The sequence below is a fragment of the Loxodonta africana genome, chromosome 1, assembly GCF_030014295.1.
Source record: "Loxodonta africana isolate mLoxAfr1 chromosome 1, mLoxAfr1.hap2, whole genome shotgun sequence".
Classification (NCBI taxonomy): domain Eukaryota; kingdom Metazoa; phylum Chordata; class Mammalia; order Proboscidea; family Elephantidae; genus Loxodonta; species Loxodonta africana.
The window spans coordinates 61,472,739-61,495,054 of NC_087342.1; the positions used below are offsets into that span (position 1 = coordinate 61,472,739).

The window sequence follows — 22,316 nt, forward strand, 5'->3', positions numbered from 1 at the left end:
AGAGGGTCCCAGACAGTGCAGGAGAAAAATGTAGAACAAAATTCAAATTCACACACACACACACACACACACACAAAAACCAAACTTACTGGTCTGACAGAGCCTGGAGGAACCCTGAGACTGTGGCCCCCAGATACCTTTTTAATTTAGAACTGAAGTCACTGCCAAAGTTCACCCTTCAGCCAAAGATTACACAGGTCTATGAAACAAACAGTAACACACGTGAAGATCATGCTTCTTAGCTCAATCATGTAAATGAGACCAAATGGGCAACACCTGCCCAAAAGCAAAGATGAGAAGGCAGGAAGGGATAAGGAAACTGGATGAATGGAAATGGGGAACCTGGGGTGGAGAAGCGGAGAGTGTTGACACATTGCAGGAACTGCAACCAATGTCACAAAAACAGTGTTTGCATAAATTGTTGAATAAGAAACTAATTTGTTCCGTAAACTTTCACCGAAAGCACAATAAAAGAGAAAATAAAAAAGAACCTCAGCTATGAAACAATAGTTTCAGCCAATGGAGTGAGGCATATTTATGCATTCTAGGGCTCTTTCAGTGACTCGAGAGACCACACAGGCGTGATCCAGTTAATCTTCCTGCCTCTGGGCAGAACTCAACTTCAACACTTCTCCTGAGAGATGATGATCTGTCTTGTTTTCAAACATTTGCAGAAAAGGAGACTCCACAACCTCCCTTCAATGGCATTTTATAACACTTAACTCTCATCCCCAGGACACTTTCCTTTCTTTTTGACCTAAATCAACTCTCCTTACTTCAAATGGCCAATAGAGGCTATTTTCTACTTTTTAACTATCTTTATTGGTTTCTTCTGGGGTCTCAAATAATTCCTCTTAGTGGTTACTAGACACAAAAAATAATTATTCATTTCCTAATGCTAATTACTCATGTCTACTTCAAACTTAGTTTTAACAGTTTGCTATCCTGCATACAAAGTAAGAAAGCTAGAGATTTATATTCACAGTAATGCTACTTACTGAAATCCATGTACAACAGAACAAAACTCTGCCCTGTCCTGTGCCACCCTTACAATTGTTGTTTTCTTGAGCCCATTGCTGCAGTCATTGTGTCAATTCATCTCATTGAGGGTCCTCCTCTTTTTCACTGACCCTCTGCTTTACCAAGCATGATGTCCTTCTCCAGGGACTGATCCCTCCTGATAACATTTTCAAAGTATGTGAGACATAGTCTCACCATCCTTGCTTCTTAAAAGGTAGATGGAAATATTTCATTTTCAGTATTTTGTCCCCTAAAATTCAGACATGTGTTAAAAACAAGCAGAGGAGAAAGCAGCCCTGATGGTACTGGTAGACACAACTGTTCTTTGCTTGCCAAACTGCCAGCCTCTCCCTGAACTGAATTATGTCTTAATCTCAAAAGGTTTGATCACTGCCATTTGACAATGGTCATTCCTCAAATCAGTCAGGAAGTACAGGTTATTATTTTACTAAGCATTTACCAATAAGAAAAGTTGAAGCCAAGAAATTTGAGTGATTTCCCTAAAACTCAAAGAGAATGAATAGAAAACTCTTCTTATAAGTTTTTTTTTTTTTTAATCTCAGTTGGGCATGATCTCCCCCTTCCATGAAATTCTACAGCACTTTGTAGCTCACGTAGCACTAGTTCACACACGGTCCTATTTCATGCCTCAGTTCTTCTGTGTGGGTCTTACCTCCAACTCTATATGTTGAGCTCCTTTGGGGCAGGGACTATGTCTCACGCACCTCACAGTGCCTGGCTGTCCACCTAGTACAGGAAACCCACTGATGCAATATTTTTTCAATTAGAAAACATACTACCAGGGGAGGAAATTGGAATGCAGTGGAAGAGATGGAATGAATGTGAGAACTGTTTTGAATAAGCAGTTCAAATTGCAGAATATATTTTTAGATGTTTCAATACTTTCGGATCCATGTTTTTGAGAACTCAGTTTCTTCAACGGTAAAATACGGTTTGGCCACTAGGTGAGAACTGGGATTCCCTCAATATCATCACATGATTCAGGTGGATAAACAAGTAAGGCCACATCATGTATAATTTGTAGTTTTACACCAGAATTAGAAAAATTACTTGTCTGACAGTTGGTCAAACAATGATCTGTTATGACTGTTATAACAACAGTTTTAAGGATGTTTAAAAGAATTTCTCTGCCTCAGGTAGTCCCACCATTCCCCTTGCAATCTTGTTATTACTACAAACAAATTACTTGTAAACGATTATTCTTCTTTTCATGGACAAAATTTAATTCATTACTGGATAATAAAAGATTTGTTACAAAAGGGGTACACAGGTTAATTTTGGTAACCATGATTTTCTGAGGTCTTATAGATGTTTTGATTTTCCAAATCAAAATTCATTGATATTTCAAAAAAGATAACAACTATTTTCTTGAGAGCTATTCACTGGAAAGTGGCTACTTTGAACAAAAAGGAAAAAAATTTTTTTTCCAAAACCAGCACATTATATTAGAGAAATGTGTTAAGGCATGGAACTCATTTCATTAGAATTCCTAAGTGCTTCTATCATCTGCTCATTATGAAGTCAGTAATATCTTAATTCAAGTGTAGAAGATAAGGAACTTTTTAATACATACAACCAAGTAAAAAATAAATCAAGTACGGAAACAAGTATAAATTTTATATTTCATCAATGTCAACCAACACCATGAGAACGTTTTTTGTAAAGGCATTCATACCTTCCAAGAGCCTTTGATTAGAAAAAGAGCCAAAAGTACAGATGTTCTCTAGTCAATATTACAATCTGAAAGCCATTGTCTTCGTTGTGTTTCACAAAATTTAATCCCACCTTCTCAGAATCCCACTCCTTCCTCTTCATTTGCACCTTGTAAAACTTATACAGCATTTAATTCCCTGCAGCCTGATGTACACATCTGCTCCACCTTCATCACTCTCTTAAAAAATGTTAGTTTTGCGTGTGGGGGAACCACTGAACAGCTAGGAAAGTTACTACAAGCTGTTTTTAATAAGGCAAATGTGTTGAGTGATATATATTCTGAGGCAATGGAGTTCCAGGTCTTGCGAGCAGAATGCAGCATATACTCGAACTCCACGTGTACCTTAAAGTGCTATCTCTGCTGGCATTTCAGCAGAAATCAGTCTACAGCTAAAAAAAGAAACTTGTTCTATGTTCCGTGAAGAAACAGAATGTGTCACTATTTTAAGAGATGTGATCTGTAATCATTTTCCTGAGCCACAGACATCAAATGTGAAAATACTTAAACTGTTATTATTTCTGTATTCTTTCATTTGTCCTTTCTAGTTGTATCCTTTCACTAATATGTTCACCAATTGCAAAATGTTTAACCCAGAAGGCAATCAACAAATTGGCCATTTGCCAATCCTCTCATTTTACGGGCTGTAGGGAGCTCAAATACGTATTAGGCATGTTTTCTATCCCGTAGGGAGCATGTTTGCTTACAGGCTAGTTAAAAAGACAAAAATTAAACAATTAATACTCTTGAAAAAATACAGATTTTTTTTTTCCAAAATCTTTTTAATACTTTTCCCACTGCCTTCTCAGGCACAAGGTGATTAATCCAATAGTTATTATGTCAAGACAATTAACTTTTATGCAAGGAAATATTTTTGAACATATACATCAGATGATTTTTGCAAACTGAGTCTAAGTCCATCCTCTTTCAATCTCTCCTTATTAAAATCTTTCAATGCCATCTGAGCCCCCTAAGTTGCAAGGCACAACAATGAACTCAAACATACCAACAACCAAGATGGCACAGGACAAGTGACGTTTCATTCTGTTATACATAAGGTCACCATGAGTTGAAGCAACTAATGTGGCAACTAACAAACAACAATGTCATCTCAAATGTCACTCCCTTATGAAAACTTTCTTAAGGACACTATTGCTTCTTGCTCTGAATTCCATACCTATCTAACCAGATTTTGCATGTATATATATGTACATGTATGTATGTACATGCATGTATATATATGTATTATATATGTATATATACATCTCTATTTCCCTTTGTTCTGCTTTATCATTAACTATTTGTGGACAAGATCTTTATTTCATGTTTTTATTATGCATAATTCCACCAAACAAAAATACTCCCAAGAGTTTACTTTTCAAAACCAACTTCCTGGTGAACTACCTTTTAAATGATCTTGTAAATCTTTGTTTTCCTGCATTATGGCTGCTTAAAATAGTGCACAGAAATGAGTGTAAATCCTTCAGCAGCACTGCCAGGATAGGAGATACCACAACAGTGCTTTGTCAAAGCTTGTTTTCCCTTCAACAGTGAGATGACCTAGACTGGTGTCACCCCACAGACATTATTTTATGTTTACCGAAATCCCAACCCTTCCCCAAAGAGACAGAAGGAAGTTCCCCAATTCATCTATGTTTTACATCAAGGGCCAGCCACCTCTTCAGTTCTGAAAGCCTCCACTAGTGACCAAGAAATCTTCTGGGTATTTTGGGCACAGTGGGAAGTACACAGGAAAAAGAAGGAAAGAATATATAGACAAATAAGGGACTCCCCCTTCTGCTAATAGCCTCTCTCTCCTCACCTTCCTGCCCACTGAGCTGCAACTCATTCTTCAAGACTTGCCTAAAGCCACCTCCCCCAAGGTTTCCTTGACTTGCTCTCTGAGAAGTAATTATTCCCTCCTCTGGGCATTAAAGTTGGATTGTCTGTGGGAAATTAAACCCTGGGTGATGCAAATGGTTAACACATTCAGCTGCTAATCAAAAGGCTGGTGGTTCAAGTCCACCCAGAGACACCCCAGAAGAAAGACCTCCTGATCTACTTCCAGAAAATCAGTCACTGAAAACCCTGTGGAGCACAGTTTCTACTCTGACACACATGTGGCAGCAACTGGTCTGGTGGGAACTAAAGTAAAATACCTAATATAATGCTAGGCCAGGAAAACAAATAAACAAACCCATTGCCTTTGAGTCAATTTCAACTGATAGCAACCCTACAGGACAAACAGAACTGCCCCACAGGATTTCCAAGGAGTGGCTGGTGGATTCTAACTGCTGATCTTTTGTAGCAACTGAGCTCTTAATGTCACCAGGGCTCCAAAGTAAAATACCTACTAATATAATACTAGGCACATAGAAGTAACTCAGTGTACAGCAGCCGATATTATCAGCATTAGCATTATCTACTAATGGGCTCTCTCCTCAGTTAACAATACAGCTACCACTTATGGAGTGTTTACTTGTATCAAAGCTTCAGGCTGTTGTTGTGTGCCCTTGTGTCAATTCTGACTCACAGTGGCCCTACAGAACAGAGCAGAACAGCCCCACAGAGTTTTCTAGCTGTAATCTTTACGGAAGCAGACTGCCAGGTCTTTTGTCCTGCAGAGCCATCGGGTAGGTTCAAACGACCAACCTTTCAGTTAGCAGCTGAGCACTTAACCATTGTGCCACAGGCCTCCTCAGGCACCAGGCTAAGCACTGTATATTCTAACCAAGCTATGAGCCTTATTGAAGCCAGGCACTGTGCTAATGCATACCTTCATTTCCTACAGGTACAGGACCCAACACACAGGTGCTCAATAAATTTTTAATAAACTAAATGGAGAGAGAAAAGTGAAAAGACAAAAAACGTCCATATCCGGTAAGAGGAAGAGCTACTACAGACTGTTTCGTTCTGTGTCAGAAGCATCAATGCAAAACATACTACTTACTAGTTTCGAGACCAGAATCAAAAAAAGATTCCCCGGAAAAAGAAAAAAAAAAATTCCCTCTATGTGGACTCGCTTCACGCTGCAGGAAGGAGTGTGTCTCCTCTCATTCTATGCCGTCTTTCTCCTCTCTTTATACAACCAATTCTCTGTTCACATCTGCAGGCCCAGCTGCCACTAACAGCCTGTCCCTAGACACTACCTGCTTTGAAAAACCAGCACCTGAGATCTCTCCGCAAACACCCGGTTCTCTAGTTTTAGAAATACTGTACAGGCTGGCTTGCTGATGTCCTGTGTTGTGGTTCCTTCCCAAACTGGTCATTGAAAGACAACTGGCATGAAAGACATACACCAGATGTGTGCACATTTCACCACACTGTTATGACACTTGAGGCAGGCCAAAAAAAGCAAAATTATGGTATTTCATTTCATTTCTAAATTTTCCTGTTAATGCCAAGTTTCAGCACTTTTTTCCCGTTCATCTCTTTCTCCTGATATCAGAGATGTGAAGGGGCATTTTTTTAAAAAAAAAAAAAAAAAAGGAAGCATCCAACTTCATTCGTCTTGGAGAGGCCGGAGAGAAACTGAAAGGCCACTGAACCCAGAAAGCCTGTCTGATCACCGGAACTGTCTTCACCGCTGCTGTTAGCAAAAGCAGCACTGCCAACATCCACTCCTGCCTGTATTTGGGGATATCTGTTACTGGGCACCAAGAATGAGCGTCAGAATGATTATTCTTAGTACTGGTGAACTGTATGGACAGATGCTGCCTCCGCATTTAAAAATCTGTCAAGTAACTACTGTCTTTTTGTAACATCATTCATCGTTTCCTTTACGTATAGATGCCTGTGTACGCATAGCAAACAATGTCTTGGATTACATGGTCAACACTGCCTGACCGTGAGGATGTCAAAGCCTCTCAAAGATTCAAAGCAAGGCAACAGCATCTGTTGCACACCTACAGGGAATAAGGCACTGTTTCTGACTTCAGGGAATTCACAATCTGGTATAGGAAGCGACTGTGCTGTGCCAAGTAATACTCTGCACTGCAGCTAAAATTTCTAAGGGCGCAAGGAGAAGATGTCTCTTTAAAGAACTGATTCATCTTTGCATTCATTTAACAAAAGCATTTACTGAGCAGTTATTATGGGCTAGCTAAGGCATAAATGAGTGCTCTCACTCTTAAAGATCTCATACTCTATTACAGAAAAGTAACCAAGAAACTTTAATTGACAAATGGAAAAGAAATTGAAGCTGTAGATGATTTCATTCCACTTGCATCAACAATCAACATTCATGGAAATAGCAGTCAAGAAATCAGATGATCTATTACATTGGGCAAATCTGCTACAAAAGGCTTAACATTTTAATGTTTTAAAAAGCAAAGATGTCACCTTGATGACTAAGGTGCCTCTGACCCAAGCCATGGTCTTTTCGATCACCTCACATGCTTGCAAAAGTTGGATAATGAAAAAGAAAGATAAGAAGAACTGATGCATTCGAACTGCGGTGTTGGCAAAGAACACGGAATATAGCATGGACTGCTAAAAGAATGAATAAATCAGTCTTAGGTGGAATACAACCAGAATGCTCCTTAGAAGTTAGGACGGTGAGACTTCGACTCTCTTGCTTTAAACATGGCATCAGAAAAGACCAATCGCTAGAAAAGGACATCATTGTTGGTAAAGCAGATGGTCAACGAAAATGAGGGAAAACTTCAACGAGATGGATTGACACAACAGGTACAACAATGGACTCAAACATGCCAACAATCATGAAGATGGCACAGAACCAGGCAACATTTCATTGTTTTACATAAAGTCGCCATGAGTCGAAGCTGACTTGACAGCAACTAACAACAAAAACCACCAAGAAAAGTAAAGAAGGTAGTAAAGGATGACAGAAGAATAGAACTCAGTATACGATCCAGAAAGAATAAAAATGGAATAATTAAACTGGAGGAAGGAACTCAGGAATGGTTTCTAGAAGAGGAAAAATTGGGGCTGAATTTTGAAAGATAGCTGCTGAGTAGACACGTAGAAAAGGCACTCTAATAAAGGGCAAAGTTTGTAAGCAACACAGAGAAGAAGGAGTTGAGTGTGACTGGAGTAGGATGCAAAGTGCAGTAAGTAGGCAGGGGGAGAGAGAGAAAAAACTAGAGGAACAGGTTAAGACCAGATCATGTAGGGCTTTACATGCCTTATTAAGAAGCCTGAAATTTACCTTGCTGGCAAGTGATAGGGTCATATTTTCATTTTGGTGGCATTAATGTGGAAGACGGACTGAATGGGTACAAGAGACCAAGAGGCCAATTAGCAGATCATTATGACAGTAATTACACGTCATTATAAAAAAAAAAAAAAAAAAAAATTTTTTTTTTTTATGAGTCAGAATCAGCTTGATGGCAACTGATTTGGTTTTGGTTCCATGATAATGGTCAGATCTTCTACTACTCACCCCAGGGCGGACAGGGAGGAGCTATAGTGAACACCTACTCTTTTTTTACTTTTATTTTTGCCCAGAATTCCAATTTATTCTGAAATAGCACTTTTTCTTTTGAGGAATTCTCCTGTCCTCCACTTAGCCATTTGGCTCCTATGAGTGCTGCCATGTTTTTATATTCCCCACTACTGATTGCTTAGGGGAGAGGCATAGATGCTCAAGCTGGACCACTACCAGTTCCCTAATCCCTTGGCCATAGTTAATTGATCCCACAATGGATGTATGATTTGGGATTTTTAGACTTGGGTCTAAGGAAGTCAAACTAGTCTTTCTTTCTCTGATGACTGATGCCTAAATCTGGGACACATTGAGGGCATGTTTCTAACCATGTGGACCAGAGAATCAGAGAGAGGTGGTCTGTAGTGCGAGACAAGTGAAGGAGACGCACAAGAGCACAGTGACAGGAGGTGGGAGACGGGGCGGGGGGGGGCGTGATGACACTAGAAGTCCAGCTACTTCCTGCCCTTGAGTTCTTTGAGACATCCTAGAATCTTTATAATACATTTATCTTTTGGTTAATATGGTCTGAGTTCCTGTCACTTTTACCTACATGAGCTGAATTACCCTGGAAGGCAGAGTTGAAGCCCAGGGCCAAGGGGCCTCCACCCAGAATCCAGAGGGCATGGCCAACATCCAGAGTCTGGAGGGCAGGGCCATTGCCTAGATGGTCTCAGAAGAGAGGATTATTTTCAAGCCTTGAGAGCTAATTTACTTTGCTTTCTTGGGTTTTTTAGACTTGGTGCCTATTATCCCTTCTTTCTGTCAAATTCCTCCCATTTGTAATGGAAAATGTCTACTTTGTGCCTGTCCCACAATTGTACTTTGGAAACAGATACCTTGTAATCTAGATTTCACAGGTTCATAAATGACCCAGAATGGAATATGCCTGAAGTCTCACTCATATATGATTTAGATGTGAGATTCAGACAATGAGATTTTGGACTCAGAGTTAAGACTTTTGGGATCATGTGATTGGGTGAATGTGTTTTACATGTGGGAAGGACAGAAATTTTGGGGGGACAAAGGGTGGAATGTTACAGATTGACTCGTGTCCCCTAAAAATATGTGTTATAAATCCTAACCTCTATGCCTGTGGTTATAATCCCATTTGGGAATGGGTTGTCTTTGTTACATTAATGAGTCTCTTTTTGAGTTATAAAAGAGATTAAAACAAGCAAGCAAAAGAAGCAGAGATGAGGGAGGAGAGACACCAAGCCACATGAAGATCACCCAAGAGCAACAGCTAAGAGACAAGGACCTTCCTCCAGAGACGACAGAGAAGGAAAGCCTTCCCCTAGAGCCAGCACCCTGAATTCAGACTTCAAGCCTCCTAAACTGTGAGAAAACAAAATTCTGTTTCTGAAAAAAAAAAAAAAAATTTTTTTTGGCAGACATATTTAAAAAATAAAGAGAAAGATATAATTTTAGTAATATATTGTATTTTAACAAATATATCCAAAATATTTATTTTATATTCTTTTTTTTCTCTCATACCATATCTTTGAAGCCTAGTGTGTATTTTACACTCACAACACATATTTTGTGCTTAATGGCAACCATACTGAATAGTGCAAGTCTACAACTCATCTCATGAGACAAGATTTTAGTTTCTGGAAATCCACTACAGCAAAGCAGTAGAGGCAACAGAACATAATGACATTCACAGATTATAAAAATAAGACTGAATAAAACCACACTTCACATGGCGTAAGTTGTATATAATAAAGTTTTCCCCTCCTTTTTTTCTGAGCAATTTCTGTGAAATGCGGTAATTAGTATACCTTGGTATCTTTTTAAAAGATACTGCCATCAAAAGGAAACAATTTCATTTCACTATAATGTCATTTTCTTCTGATTAAGATATTTTTAAATATAAGTTTGCCAACAAACTTATGTAAGCAGATGGATTAAACACCTTGGAGTTGAGTAGTGAAGCTGAGAAGTGAAGTTAATTAACAAGATCTAATTGTTCAAATAAATCATATACTAAATTATAATGTATTAAACAGAACAATCATGGATAAAAAAGAATATGAGCCTAAACAAAGTGGTTTACAGATATTAACATTTTCTACAAACTTTTCCTCCTTACACTTTCTACCTATCTTGCCCCACAATACCCCACAAACAGAAAAACCACTTTTCAACCCCTCTGAGGTAACAGAAAGTATATTAGACTGGCCATCAGAAGGTACAGGTCTGGAGCCAAGCTCTCCCACTGGATAGTCTTGCCACTTCATTTCTTAAACCTCAATCTCCTTGGCCTTAAAACAAAAGGACTTGAATGGTCTGAGTTCAAAAATCTCTCCTAGCTCTGCAGTGACAACTTGGCACATGAAAAGTGCTCAACAACTATTGAGGGAGAGAAGAAAAAAAGGGAAAAGGGAGAAAGAATTCATTTGTTCTTCTCTGTGTGTGTTTCAATTTGGCTCCTTAAGAAGAAAAGATGCTTATGCCAAGTATGACAAAAGCATGAAAAATGAAGGGACCTAGAATGTGCCAGACATCCTGGGGCCATCTGGGAATCCAGGAACTGGGCTACCGAAGGCAAAGCTACTGTGACCGAGGGTATTTTCCTGTACTCCATCAACAGAGTGTGTATAATGGCCTAATGAGAGACTGACTCTCCACATACATGTGCCAACTCCCTTTATACCACATCCTGCTAAAATACAAAGTTTTATCAAAAAGTGACTAAACTACCAGCAACTTTTCAATTTTTACCTTTTTTTATAATACCTCTAAGACAGAAAATTCTGACTCAAAATTACAGTCACACTGGCAAGGAGAGACATACCTACCCAACTCTGAAAATTATGAGTAATTTACAAATATTTTCTCCCAGTCAGTGGCTTATATTTTCACTTTCCTAACCATGTTTTTAGCAGAAGCTTTTAATTTTAATGAGACCACTCTATCAATTTTTTTCTTACATGGATTATATTTTTGGTGTTATACCTAAAATGTCATCGCCAAACCCAAGGTCACCTAAATTTTCTCCTACGTTATCTTCTAGAAGTTTCATAGTTCTGCATTTTACATTTAGGTCTATGATTCATTTTGAGTTAATTTTTATCATTATTATTATGCTTTAGGTGAACGTATATGGAGCAAATTAGTTTCTCCTTCAATAGTTTATACACAAATTGTTCCATGACGTTGACTGCAATCCCTGCAATGTGTCAGCGCCATTTAATTTTTGTGAAGGGTATAAGATATGTCTAGATTCCTTTTTTTTTTTTTTGCACTTGAACATCCAGTTGTTCCTACACCATTTGTCTCTTCTGTACTTCATTTTGATATTTTCTGCCACCCTATCTTCCACTTATTTTACTCTTTCTTCAGCTGGATCTACTCCACTGTTGCTGTTACGTGCCATTGAGTCGATTCTGACTCATAGCGACCCTATGTACAAGAGAATGAAACACTGCCTGGGCCTGTGCCATCCTCACAATCATTGTTATGCTTCAACCCACTGCTGCAGCCACTGTATCAATCCATCTCATTGAGGGTCTTTTTCGATGACCTTCCACTTTACCAAGCATGATGTCCTTCTCCAGGAACTGGTTCATCCTGATAACATATCCAAAGTATGTGAGATGAAGTCTCATCATCCTTGCTTCTAAGGACCATTCTGGCTGTACATCTTCCAAGACAGATTTGTTCATTCTTCTGGGAGTCCATAATTCAAAGACAACAATTCTTCGGCCTCCCTTGTTCATTGTCCAGCTTTCGCATACATACGAGGTAATTGAAAATACCATGGCTTGGGTCAGGCACACCTTAGTTCTCAAAGTGTTATCTTTGCTATTTAGCACATTAAAGACGTCTTTTGCAGCACATTTGCCCAATCCAGTGTGTTGCCTGGTTTCTTGACTACTGCTTCCATAGGCTTTGATTGTGGATCCAAGCAAAATGAAATCCTTGACAACTTCAATCTTTTCTCCGCTTATCATAATGTTGCTCCTTGGTCCCGTTGTGAGGATTTTTGTTTTCTTTATGTTGAGGTGTAATTTATACTGAAGGCTGTAGTCTTTGATCTTCATCAGTAAGTGCTTCATCTTTGCACTGTGAACATGTGCAGGTCTTTGCAAATGTTCTATTCTGCTACTAAATGCTAATACTGAATCTTTAAGTTTGTTTTTTTCACATTGATAATTTACATTGGGTTATTTCCTACATCTGTGATATCACTTTTTATAAGTAACAGTTCTCTCCGACAGGTAACTCTCTCTTATCTGTTTTCTCCTTGAACATAATAAGCATAGTTATTTTAAAATTCACATCTAATAATTGGAACATCTAAGTTATATGGGGGTCTATTTCTGTTTTTCTGTGTGACCTTCTAGGCCACACAGGCTGTCAGACACACTGTTCCAACTTTAAGCTACTTCTTCCTGAATAACATACACCAAAACCACAGATTTACCTCTTTAAATTTCTACCTTCTCCTGGATCTTGGTCTGGTTATTCCTTACTGTGGTACAGTGAATTACTTAATATGGCCCTTCTAGCCATGCATAGTCTTGTAACTCCCACAAAACCACTGGGTGGGACTATGTAAATAAGGTGCTAGTGGCCCACCAAGGGGATTGGACAGCTTGCCAACAATACAAATAAGGTGCAAAGAACCCTTGTATAGGTGGGACCATGCAAATAAGGTGTATGGAATGCTAAGGGGATTGGCCAATTTTGCCATTCTGCTAAGTTTACAGGAAGTCAATCCCAGCAGCAAGAGGTGACCTCACTACCATCAAGAAAGAAGAGCCAGGAGTTTGGAATGGATCCTTTGGATCAAGGCGGCTACAGTGGGCAAGCTGACTCATGAGTGAGACTGCTGAGTGACTTTTGGCAGGAAGCTTCCCAGCAGAGTGGGATGCCTCTGGGCACTTGTTGGCAGAGCTAGGATTGCCAAACCATGGAGCGAGAGAGCTGAGTGCCTTCAGGACTATAATATCCTTACCCAGGTCACATCCCTGATCCAATGTAAAGGGAGTTTCCCTGGGGTATGGCCTGCCTAACCTCTTATCTCTCAACAGATAAAAGAAAAGGGAAGCCAGCAGAGAGTTGGGGACCTCATATCACCAAGAAAGCAGTGCTGGGAGCAGAGCGTGTCTTTTGGACCAGGGGTCCCTGTGAGAAGAAGCTCCTAGTCTGGGAGAAGATTGATAAGAAGACTCACAGAGAAAGCCTTCGGCTGGAGCTGATGATCTGAATTTGGACTTGCAGTCCACTAGACAGTAGACAATAAATTTCTCTTTGTTAAAGCCATCCACTTGTGGTATTTCTGTTACGGCTGCACTAGATGACTAAGACAGACTGGAATTTGTACAAAGGTTGGATGGAGCATGGAGGTATATTTGACTTCCACCTCATAGGAATCAGCCTTGGGCTGATGCTGATGGTGATTCTAGCCCCTCAAGAAGTTAGACGAAGAGGTCACACACCCCATGCCATTTTTATACTTACTAACTTATCTTTCCAGTGCCTTCAAGCACAGGTATTATTCTTTTGTACAGTCCTGGGTGTCCTCAGTGGAGTGAGAGTTGTTATTGTTATTTGGTGCCGTCAAGTCGGTTCTGATTCACAGTGACCATATGTACAACAGACTGAAATACTGCCCAGTCCTGCACCATCCTCAAAATCATTGCTATGTTTGAGCCTACCTTTGTAGTCACTGTTGTCAATCCATCTGATTGAGAGTCTTCCTCTTTTTCACTGATTGTCTACTTTACCAAATATGATGTCCTTCTCCAGGGAATGGTCCCTCCTGATATCATGTCCAAAGTACATGAGATGAAGTTTCACCATCCTGACTTCTGTGGAACATTCTGGCTGTACTTCTTCCAAGACAGACTTCTTTCTTCTGGCAGTTTGTGGTATATTCAATATTCTTCACCAACACCATTAATTCAAAGGCATCAGTTCTTCTTCGGTCTTCCTTATTCATCATCCAGCTTTCACATGCGTATGAGGCGATTGAGAACACCATGGCTTGGGTCAGGCACACTTAGTCCTTAAAGTGACATCTTTGCTTTCTAACACTTTAAAGAGGCCTTTTGCAGCATATTTGCCCAATACAACACGTCATTTGATTTCCTGATCACTGCTCTCATGGGCATTGATTGTGGACCCAAGTAAAATGAAATCCTTGACAACTTCAATCTTTTCTCCATTAATCCTGATTTTGTTTATTGGCCCAGTTGAAAATTTTTTTTTCCCTTTATGTTGAGGTGTAATCCATACTGAAGGCTGTAATCTCTAATCTTCATCAGTAAATGCTTCAAGTCCTCTCGCTTTTTGCAAAGAAGGCTATGTCATCTGCATAGCACAAGTTGTTAATGAGTTTTAATTTATGAGTTAATTAATTAATGAGTTCTTCATATAGTCCAGCTTCTCAGATTATTTGCTCAGAATACAGATTAAGTATGGTGGAAGGATACAGCTCTGCCACACACCTTTCCTGATAGCCCCTTGTTCTGTTCGAACAATTGCTTCTTGGTTTATGTACAGGTTCCTCATGAGCACAATTAAGTGTTCTGGAATTTGCATTCTTTGCAATGTTATCCATAACTTGTTATGACCCACAGTCAAATGCCTTTGCATAGTCAATAAAACACAGTTAAACATCTTTCTGGGATTCTCTACTTTCAACCAAGGTCCACCTGATATCAGGAATGATATCCTTCATTTCATGTCCTCTTCTGAATCTGGCTTGAATTTTTGGCAGTTCTCTGTCGATGTACTGCTGCAACCAATTTTGAATTATCTTCAGCAAAATTTTACCTACACACAATATTAATAATATTGTTTGATAATTTCCACATTCTGTAGGGTCACCCTTCTTTGGAATGGGCACAAATATGTATCTCTTCCAGTCAGTTGGCCAGGTAGCTGTCTACTAAATTTCTTGGCATAAATCAGTGAGTGATTCCAGCATTGTGTGTGTTTTTAAAAAACCTCAATTGGCATTCCATCAATTCTTGGAGCCTTGTTTTTCACCAATATCATTGGTTCTTGATAATACGCTATCTCCTGAAATGGCTGAACATCGACCAACTCTTTTTGATACAGCAACTCTGTATATTCCTTCCATCTTCCTTTGATGCTTCCTGCATTGTTAAATACTTCCACCACTTGTCTGTCAGTCTGTCATACTGTGGTGGCTTGCGTTTTGCTGTGATGCTGGAAGCTATGCCACCAGTATTTCAAACACCAGCAGGATCACCCATGGTGGACAGGTTTCAAAGAAGTTTCAAGACTCAGACAGAGCAGGAAGAAAAGATCTGATGATCTATTTCTAAAAACATTGGCCAGCAAAAACCTTATGAAAAGCAGTAGTGTGGGAGAGGTGAGATTAATTCCGAATTGGCCATTTCTGACTGCACAAGTCAGAACCGGACCGTTCAGCCTATGAGTTCCACAAATACTCTGCCTCTTGTGGCCGTTTGCACAAATGCTTTTATTTTATATTATGCATGTGTTCCCTACCCCACTCTCATCAGAATGCTGGGACTGGGTCTTACCCATGCAGCACACGTGTCCTGCCCAGAATAATTATAGGTTACATTAAGCCAACCAGTCTTCTCTGATGCTTTTGCTGGTTATTTATGCCCAAATCTCATTGTTTTAAATTAATAAAATTTCATTTGTATATGATCATCATCAAAAGCATCTTTCCCTTTCCACATCATCTTTCAACATTTATATTAATTCCTGCAGGGAAAGGCCTGTATCTTCTTTAATATCTTTTTTTTTTTTTTTTGACTCTATTGTATCATTTGTTTGATTTCAAGTTGATCTTTATACTTTCCAGATGTCCCTTACGGCATGCATTTATTTTTTTTAACTCAGTGATTTAAAACTAAAAAAAAATTTTTTTTTTTTAATTTTCCTTGTACTTTTTAGGAATTATCAACAGGATACCTAGTGAAACCAAGGCTGAAACTACTAGGCGTATATACTGGTTAGAAAGTACCCAAGATTTTTCTGTGTACAAAGCAGTTAGTTATTTTTTAAAATGTGTATGTGTAGCTCTGTTTAATCTCAGTGCCTCTCCTTTCCTAAGTACCCAAATGTGGGATTGTTTAGTATTTCATTCCCTTTTTCTGTGGGGAAAATATAAAACATATTACAAGAGTGACACTGTGTTACAAAACTTCTGGGAACCAACAGGAAGGGAAGGAAGTGCTACATAAAAGGCACTCATGTCTTCCTGAGCAGGGCCCTGTTGGTATAGTGGTTAAGAGCTATGGCTGCTAACCAAAATGTCGGCAGTTTGAATCCTCCAGGTGCTCCTTGGAAACCCTATGGGGTAGTTGTACTCTGTCCTATAGGGTCACTCTGAGTCAGAATCAACTCGAGGGCAATGGGTTATCTTCCTGAACAACAGATAACTTTTTCAGGTCGCAAATCTCAGAGATAATATCCACATCACTAATTGCTCAGGGAGGGCTCCCTAATCCTCTAGATTTGACCAGGATGCCATTGCTTATACTTCTACAGCATTATATATTTCCTCTTTCTTAATAGATCTCATATTTATATTATTTGTTCAATGAATGACTTCCTTACTGGAGTTAAAACTCTTCCTGCCAAGGACAATACCTATGAAACTATTAAAAAAAAACAAAACTGTTGCCATCGAGTCGATTCCAACTCATAAGAATTCCATGTGTCACAGACCAGAGTTGTCTTGGCTGTAATATTTACAGAAGCAGACTGCCAGGCCTTTCTTCCATGGTACTACTGGGTGGATTCAAACCACCAGGCATTAGGTTATCGCTGTTGTTGTTGTTAGGTGCCGTCAAGTCGGTTCTGACTCGTAGCAACCCTATGCATAACAGAACAAAGCACTGCCTGGTCCTGAGCCATCCTTACAGTCATTGTTATGCTTGAGCTCATTGCTGCAGCCACTGTGTCAATCCACCTCGTTGAGGGTCTTCCTCTTTTCTGTTGACCCTGTATTCTGCCAAGCATGATGTCCTTCTCCAGAGACTGATCCCTCCTGACAACATGTCCAAAGAATGAAGATGCAGTCTCACCATCCTTGCCTCTAAGGAGCATTCTGGTTGTACTTCTTCCAAGACAGATGTGTTCGTTCTTTTGGCAGTCCATGGTATATTCCATACTCTTCGCCAACACCATAATTCAAAGGCATCAATTCTTCGGTCGGTCTTCCTTATTCATTGTCCAGCTTTCACACGCATATGATGTGATTGAAAATACCAAGGCTTGGGTCAGGCACATCTTAGTCTTCAAGGTGATATCTTTGCTCTTCAACCCTTTAAAGAGGTCCTTTGCAGCAGATTTACCCACTGCAATGCATCCTTTGATTTCTTGACTGCTGCTTCCATGGCTGTTGATTGTGAATCCAAGTAAAATGAAATCCTTGACAACTTCAATGTTTTCTCCATTTATCATGATGTTGCTCATTGGTCCAGTTGTGAGGATTTTTGTTTTCTTTATGTTGAGGTGCAATCCATACTGAAGGCTGTTGTCTTTGATCGTCATTAGTAAGTGCTTCAAGTCCTCTTCACTTTCAGCAAGCAAGGTTGTGTCATCTGCATAATGCAGGTTGTTAATAAGTCTTCCTCCAATCCTGATGCCCCATTCTTCTTCATATAGTCCAGCTTCACATATTATTTGCCCAGCATACAGATTGAATAGGTGAACGAATACAACCCTGACGCACGCCTTTCCTGGCCAACTGACTGGAAGAGATCCATATTTATGCCTATTCCCAAGAAAGGTGGAAATTATAGAACAATATCATTAATATCACACGCAAGCAAAATTTTGCTGAGGATCATTCAAAAACGGCTGCAGCAGTATACTGACAGGGAACTGCCAGAAATTCGGGCCAGTTTCAGAAGAGGACATGGAACCAGGGATATCATTGCTGATGTCAGATGGATCCTGGCTGAAAGCAGAGAATACCAGAACAATGTTTACCTGTGTTTTATTGACCATGCAAAGGCATTCGACTGTGTGGATCCTAACGAACTATGGATAACATTGCGAAGAATGGGAATTCCAGACACTTAATCGTGCTCATGAGGAACTTAATATTAATTAGGTTATTAGTCAAGTGCAAACCATTTGCATCAACCAGGACCTATAGGCCTTCAGTAAATACAAATCGATGAAAGTCAGCATTTTAGTGGGTTTTTATACTCCAAAAGCTAAGTTGGATTCTTCTTCATAACCTCAAAGGCAAGTAAGCCTTGCCTATTCTGGATATCTTACCCTGTCCCAAGTAGCCATGGTGGCACAGTGGTAAAGCGCTCAGCTGCTAAATGAAAGGTTGGTGGTTTGAATCTACCACCTACTCTGTGGAAGAAAGATGTGTCAGTCTGCTTCTGTAAAGATTACAGCCATGGAAACCCTTTGGGGAAGTTCTACTCTGTCTGATAGGGTTACTATGAGTCGGAATAGACTCAAAGGCAACGGTTTTTTACCCTCACCCAACACAGCTTAGATTCTGACCTTATAGTATTTGTAGTAACAGCCTGTTCTGGTCCTATCTCAGAAACCACAGATATAAGCAATCTCATCAGTCAGGAGCTGGTAGAATTTCTCCTTCCTTTTGATACCAAGTGTGCCTCTGATACCCAATAAAATACTCACTGGTAACAAAATCAGCCTTCAGTTATTCAGGGGTTGATCATTCAGCTCCCTGACTTCTCTTACTTTTTTCCCATTTACTCTCTAGCTTTTGGGCTCCTCACTGGTAAACACACCATCAAAGGCTGACCAGAGCAATAGGGACAACTCCAGTTAATGAACTTTGTGATTGGCTGGGATCTACAATGGAGCACATGGAGGTGGTGGAAGGTTGAATATATAAAAGTTCAGATGATTTTTCTGATAATTTCAACTACTTTTAGTAAGGCACAGAAAAGACAGTGTCTCTGATCAATAACCACAGTTATCACACTACCACACTGTGATGTTACTATTTTTGTCCTTCCACTTTCTAAGGTGGTGATACTAGGTCCCAGGTCTTCCTCTTAATCATTGTGAATTACGACATGCGGTTCTCTCTCTTTGAGCCTCATTTCATCATCAATAAAATGGAAACAATAATTTGACATGTTTGCTTTGAGGATCAGAGCATTCATTTAGAGAAGGAACTAACACGTAAAAGTGCTCTGTAAATGTTGAGTAGCATTCTCGTTTTATGTTATTGCCAACGTCATATGTTCACAATCCGAGTTTTACATTACACTGCTGTTTTTTCTTGTCAGGGATAGGTGTTTCACATGGTTTATTGTGATGGGTAAAATCCTGAATTTGTAAACACTAAGCCACTATACCTGCCAAAATTCCATATAGGTGCTTACCTTGGGAGGTTTCCTTAATGATAGAAACAAAAAATTTCAGCAGCACAGGTAAAGAGGTTGTCAACACAGCAGCCAGATCAGCGGGAAGCAATGGAAGAGAGAAAACATAAGGTGAATTCAGCATCTTGATAACGTGAGTTGAAAGATATTCTACTTCATGAAGCCTGGAAGCAAAATTCAAATACATTACTGCCTAAAGTGGCAAACTCTTATATTTGCTCAAAAATACAATATGGGCACAATGCATTTCTTTCCTGGCTTAACAGAATGACCCCACAGTCATTCAGGGATATTTTTAATGATTCTAAGAAATGCCAGTGGAAGGGTGTCAAGATAAAGATGCTACAGTCATTATTGCATGTGGTCAAACAAATACTTTTAAGTTAATTTTCACATTTAAAGCTCTTTTCTGAAATTGGTATTAAAACATATGCATATTTTCCTTTGACTCCATATACTCTTAATTTATACGGGAGTTTTTCTCACTTAAAAAACCATGGCTCTAAATGATCATTTTCACATATTTCAACCCTGAGAATTTTTAAGTCACATTCTTCCCCCACCAACAACCATACAAGCTTATCTGTTCCCATATACATAGTCTTGTATTCTGCTTTTTCACCTAATATCATGATGCTAGGGGCACTGTACATATTTTAAAGTATTATTTGAGAAAATTATTCTGAGTAAACCTTTTTATCAAAGTATACATGCAGAAAAGTGCATGCATCATAATTTCTCAGCTCAGTGAATGTTCAGAACATGAACACACCTGCACACACGCACACTGTTAACATCAATTTTCACATATTAAGAACTCCGAAAGGGCTGAAATTGAACCTGAACACAACTCTAAAAAGGAAATAATTTTGAAAGTAGCAAAATATTAAGTTGACTTGTTTTGTAAATACGTTCCTTGTGGGCCAGTTAAGGCATTGAGCTACGATTCCTACGTTAAGACAGTTCTTATTGTTCTCCCTAACATGGTTATTCTTGATCAACCTCTGATACCATCAATTCACATACTATAAAACTAGCATGAAAGAGAAACAGAGAAGCTTTTCTCAGGGTTTCAATCCTTGTTCACAGGGAATAGAATCCTGGGGATAAGTAAACAGATTTTCCAGGGCAGAGGCCATGGGAAACAAAAGGTACAGGTGAAAACAGCATGGCGCCTTTTCTCCATCACTGCGTCCAACACTCCTCACAGAGCTCCTAGGACCCCAAACAAAGCCCAGAGCTCAGCAGCAGGGAAAGAATTTCCATGGATTCCACAATCAGGTAGATGATTTCACACATTTGAATCCAGGGAAAGAAAATTATGACCTTCCTATAACACAAACCTGAAGCATCATTTTGAAATTCCATGAATTAGCTGAAAGGAAATGAGTCCTCGTGTCTTATGTTATCAGCTCAGACAGCCAGAAACAATGAACATGATTTTTGTTTTAGTTTTGGAGCGGAACTATATCTAGAATAACTGGTATCTCCGGCTGCTACCAAGCAAGTCTCAACAAACTTGTGCGTCTACCTTTCAAACCCAACATTTATAGATGTTATAATAAAAATGCATGGCTTTAATCCTAACAGAGCTATGGAAATTCTGTACATAAAGTTTGAAATTCATGCCAAGAAAATTTCCTGAAGTGGGACACTGCTCTGAAAGGCATCTGTTCAACAATGAAAACTTCATGCACAGCACTGTTGACTAAGTCTTCTCTTATTTTGTTTATTTTTAAGAAGTCATTTAAATAACTGTTTATCAAAGAAAAGGAAAAAAAAATCACTTGGGTTACAATAAGACAATCAAATGAAATAACATGGGACAACCAGGAAAATACCCGTTTCCCATGTAAGCTGTGATGAACCAAATTACCTAACAGGGGGGTAGAGCAGCACAATGGGGGGTAGTGGGTGGCTGGGACAGTCTAACAGGAATCCCAGAGACCTCTCCAGAGTTCAAAAAAAAAAAAAACTCAGTTGCTGCTGAGTCAATTCCAACTCATGGTGATCCCAGGTGTGCAGGGTAGAACTGTGTCCATAGAATTTTCAATGGTTGATTTTTCAGGAGTAGATTGCCATGCCTTTCTTCTGAGGTGGCTCTGGTAAACTTGAGCCACCAACCATTCGATCAGCAACCATCATCCATTAACCATTTACATCACTCCTTTTGCACCCCAGCTGTCTGATAATCATCACCAGCTGCAAAGAACAAGTGCTGGTTTCAGCCAGCAGTGCATTTACCTCCTTAACTGCCCACTAATCAAACAACCCTTTCTTCATTCATATCTCATTAGCGTTTTCTTTATTCTTCTTAGGAAGTCAGTTCTATTTCAACACTTTTAGTACTTTTAAAGTAAGTCCTTTTTACTTATAAAGACAGTATATTATATGGTGTTATGGGTTGAATTGTGTCCCCCTAAAAAATGTGTGCCAGCTTGGCTAGTCCATGATTCCCAGTATTGTGTGAGTGTCCACCATTTTGTCATCTGATGTGATTTTCCTACGTGTTGTAAATCCTACCTCTATGATGTTAATGAGGTGGGATTAGCAACAGTTATGTTAATGAGGCAGGACTCAATCTACAAACGATGCATTGTTATCATTAGCCAGTCTTTTACTATTAAAATATAATAAAAATAGTAAAAATCTTTCACTATTAAACTACAACCTACAAGATTAGGTTGTGTCTTAAACCAATCTCTTTTGAGATATTAAACAGAAAAGAGAGCAGAGAGACAGGGGGACTTCCTACCACCAAGAAAGCAGA

General features: G+C 39.3%; 1 protein-coding gene across 4 annotated transcripts in view; it reads right to left on the bottom strand.

Moving 5' to 3' along the window:
* Window positions 1-22,316, bottom strand: part of KIF13A (kinesin family member 13A) — a 225,854-nt gene that overhangs the window by 104,659 nt on the left and 98,879 nt on the right. For all 4 annotated transcript variants that reach the window (XM_064281127.1, XM_064281114.1, XM_064281123.1 and 1 more), the window contains exon 3: window positions 19,547-19,559. In XM_064281127.1, coding sequence (XP_064137197.1) covers window positions 19,547-19,559 — 13 coding nt within the window. The remainder of the gene's footprint in view (window positions 1-19,546; window positions 19,560-22,316) is intronic.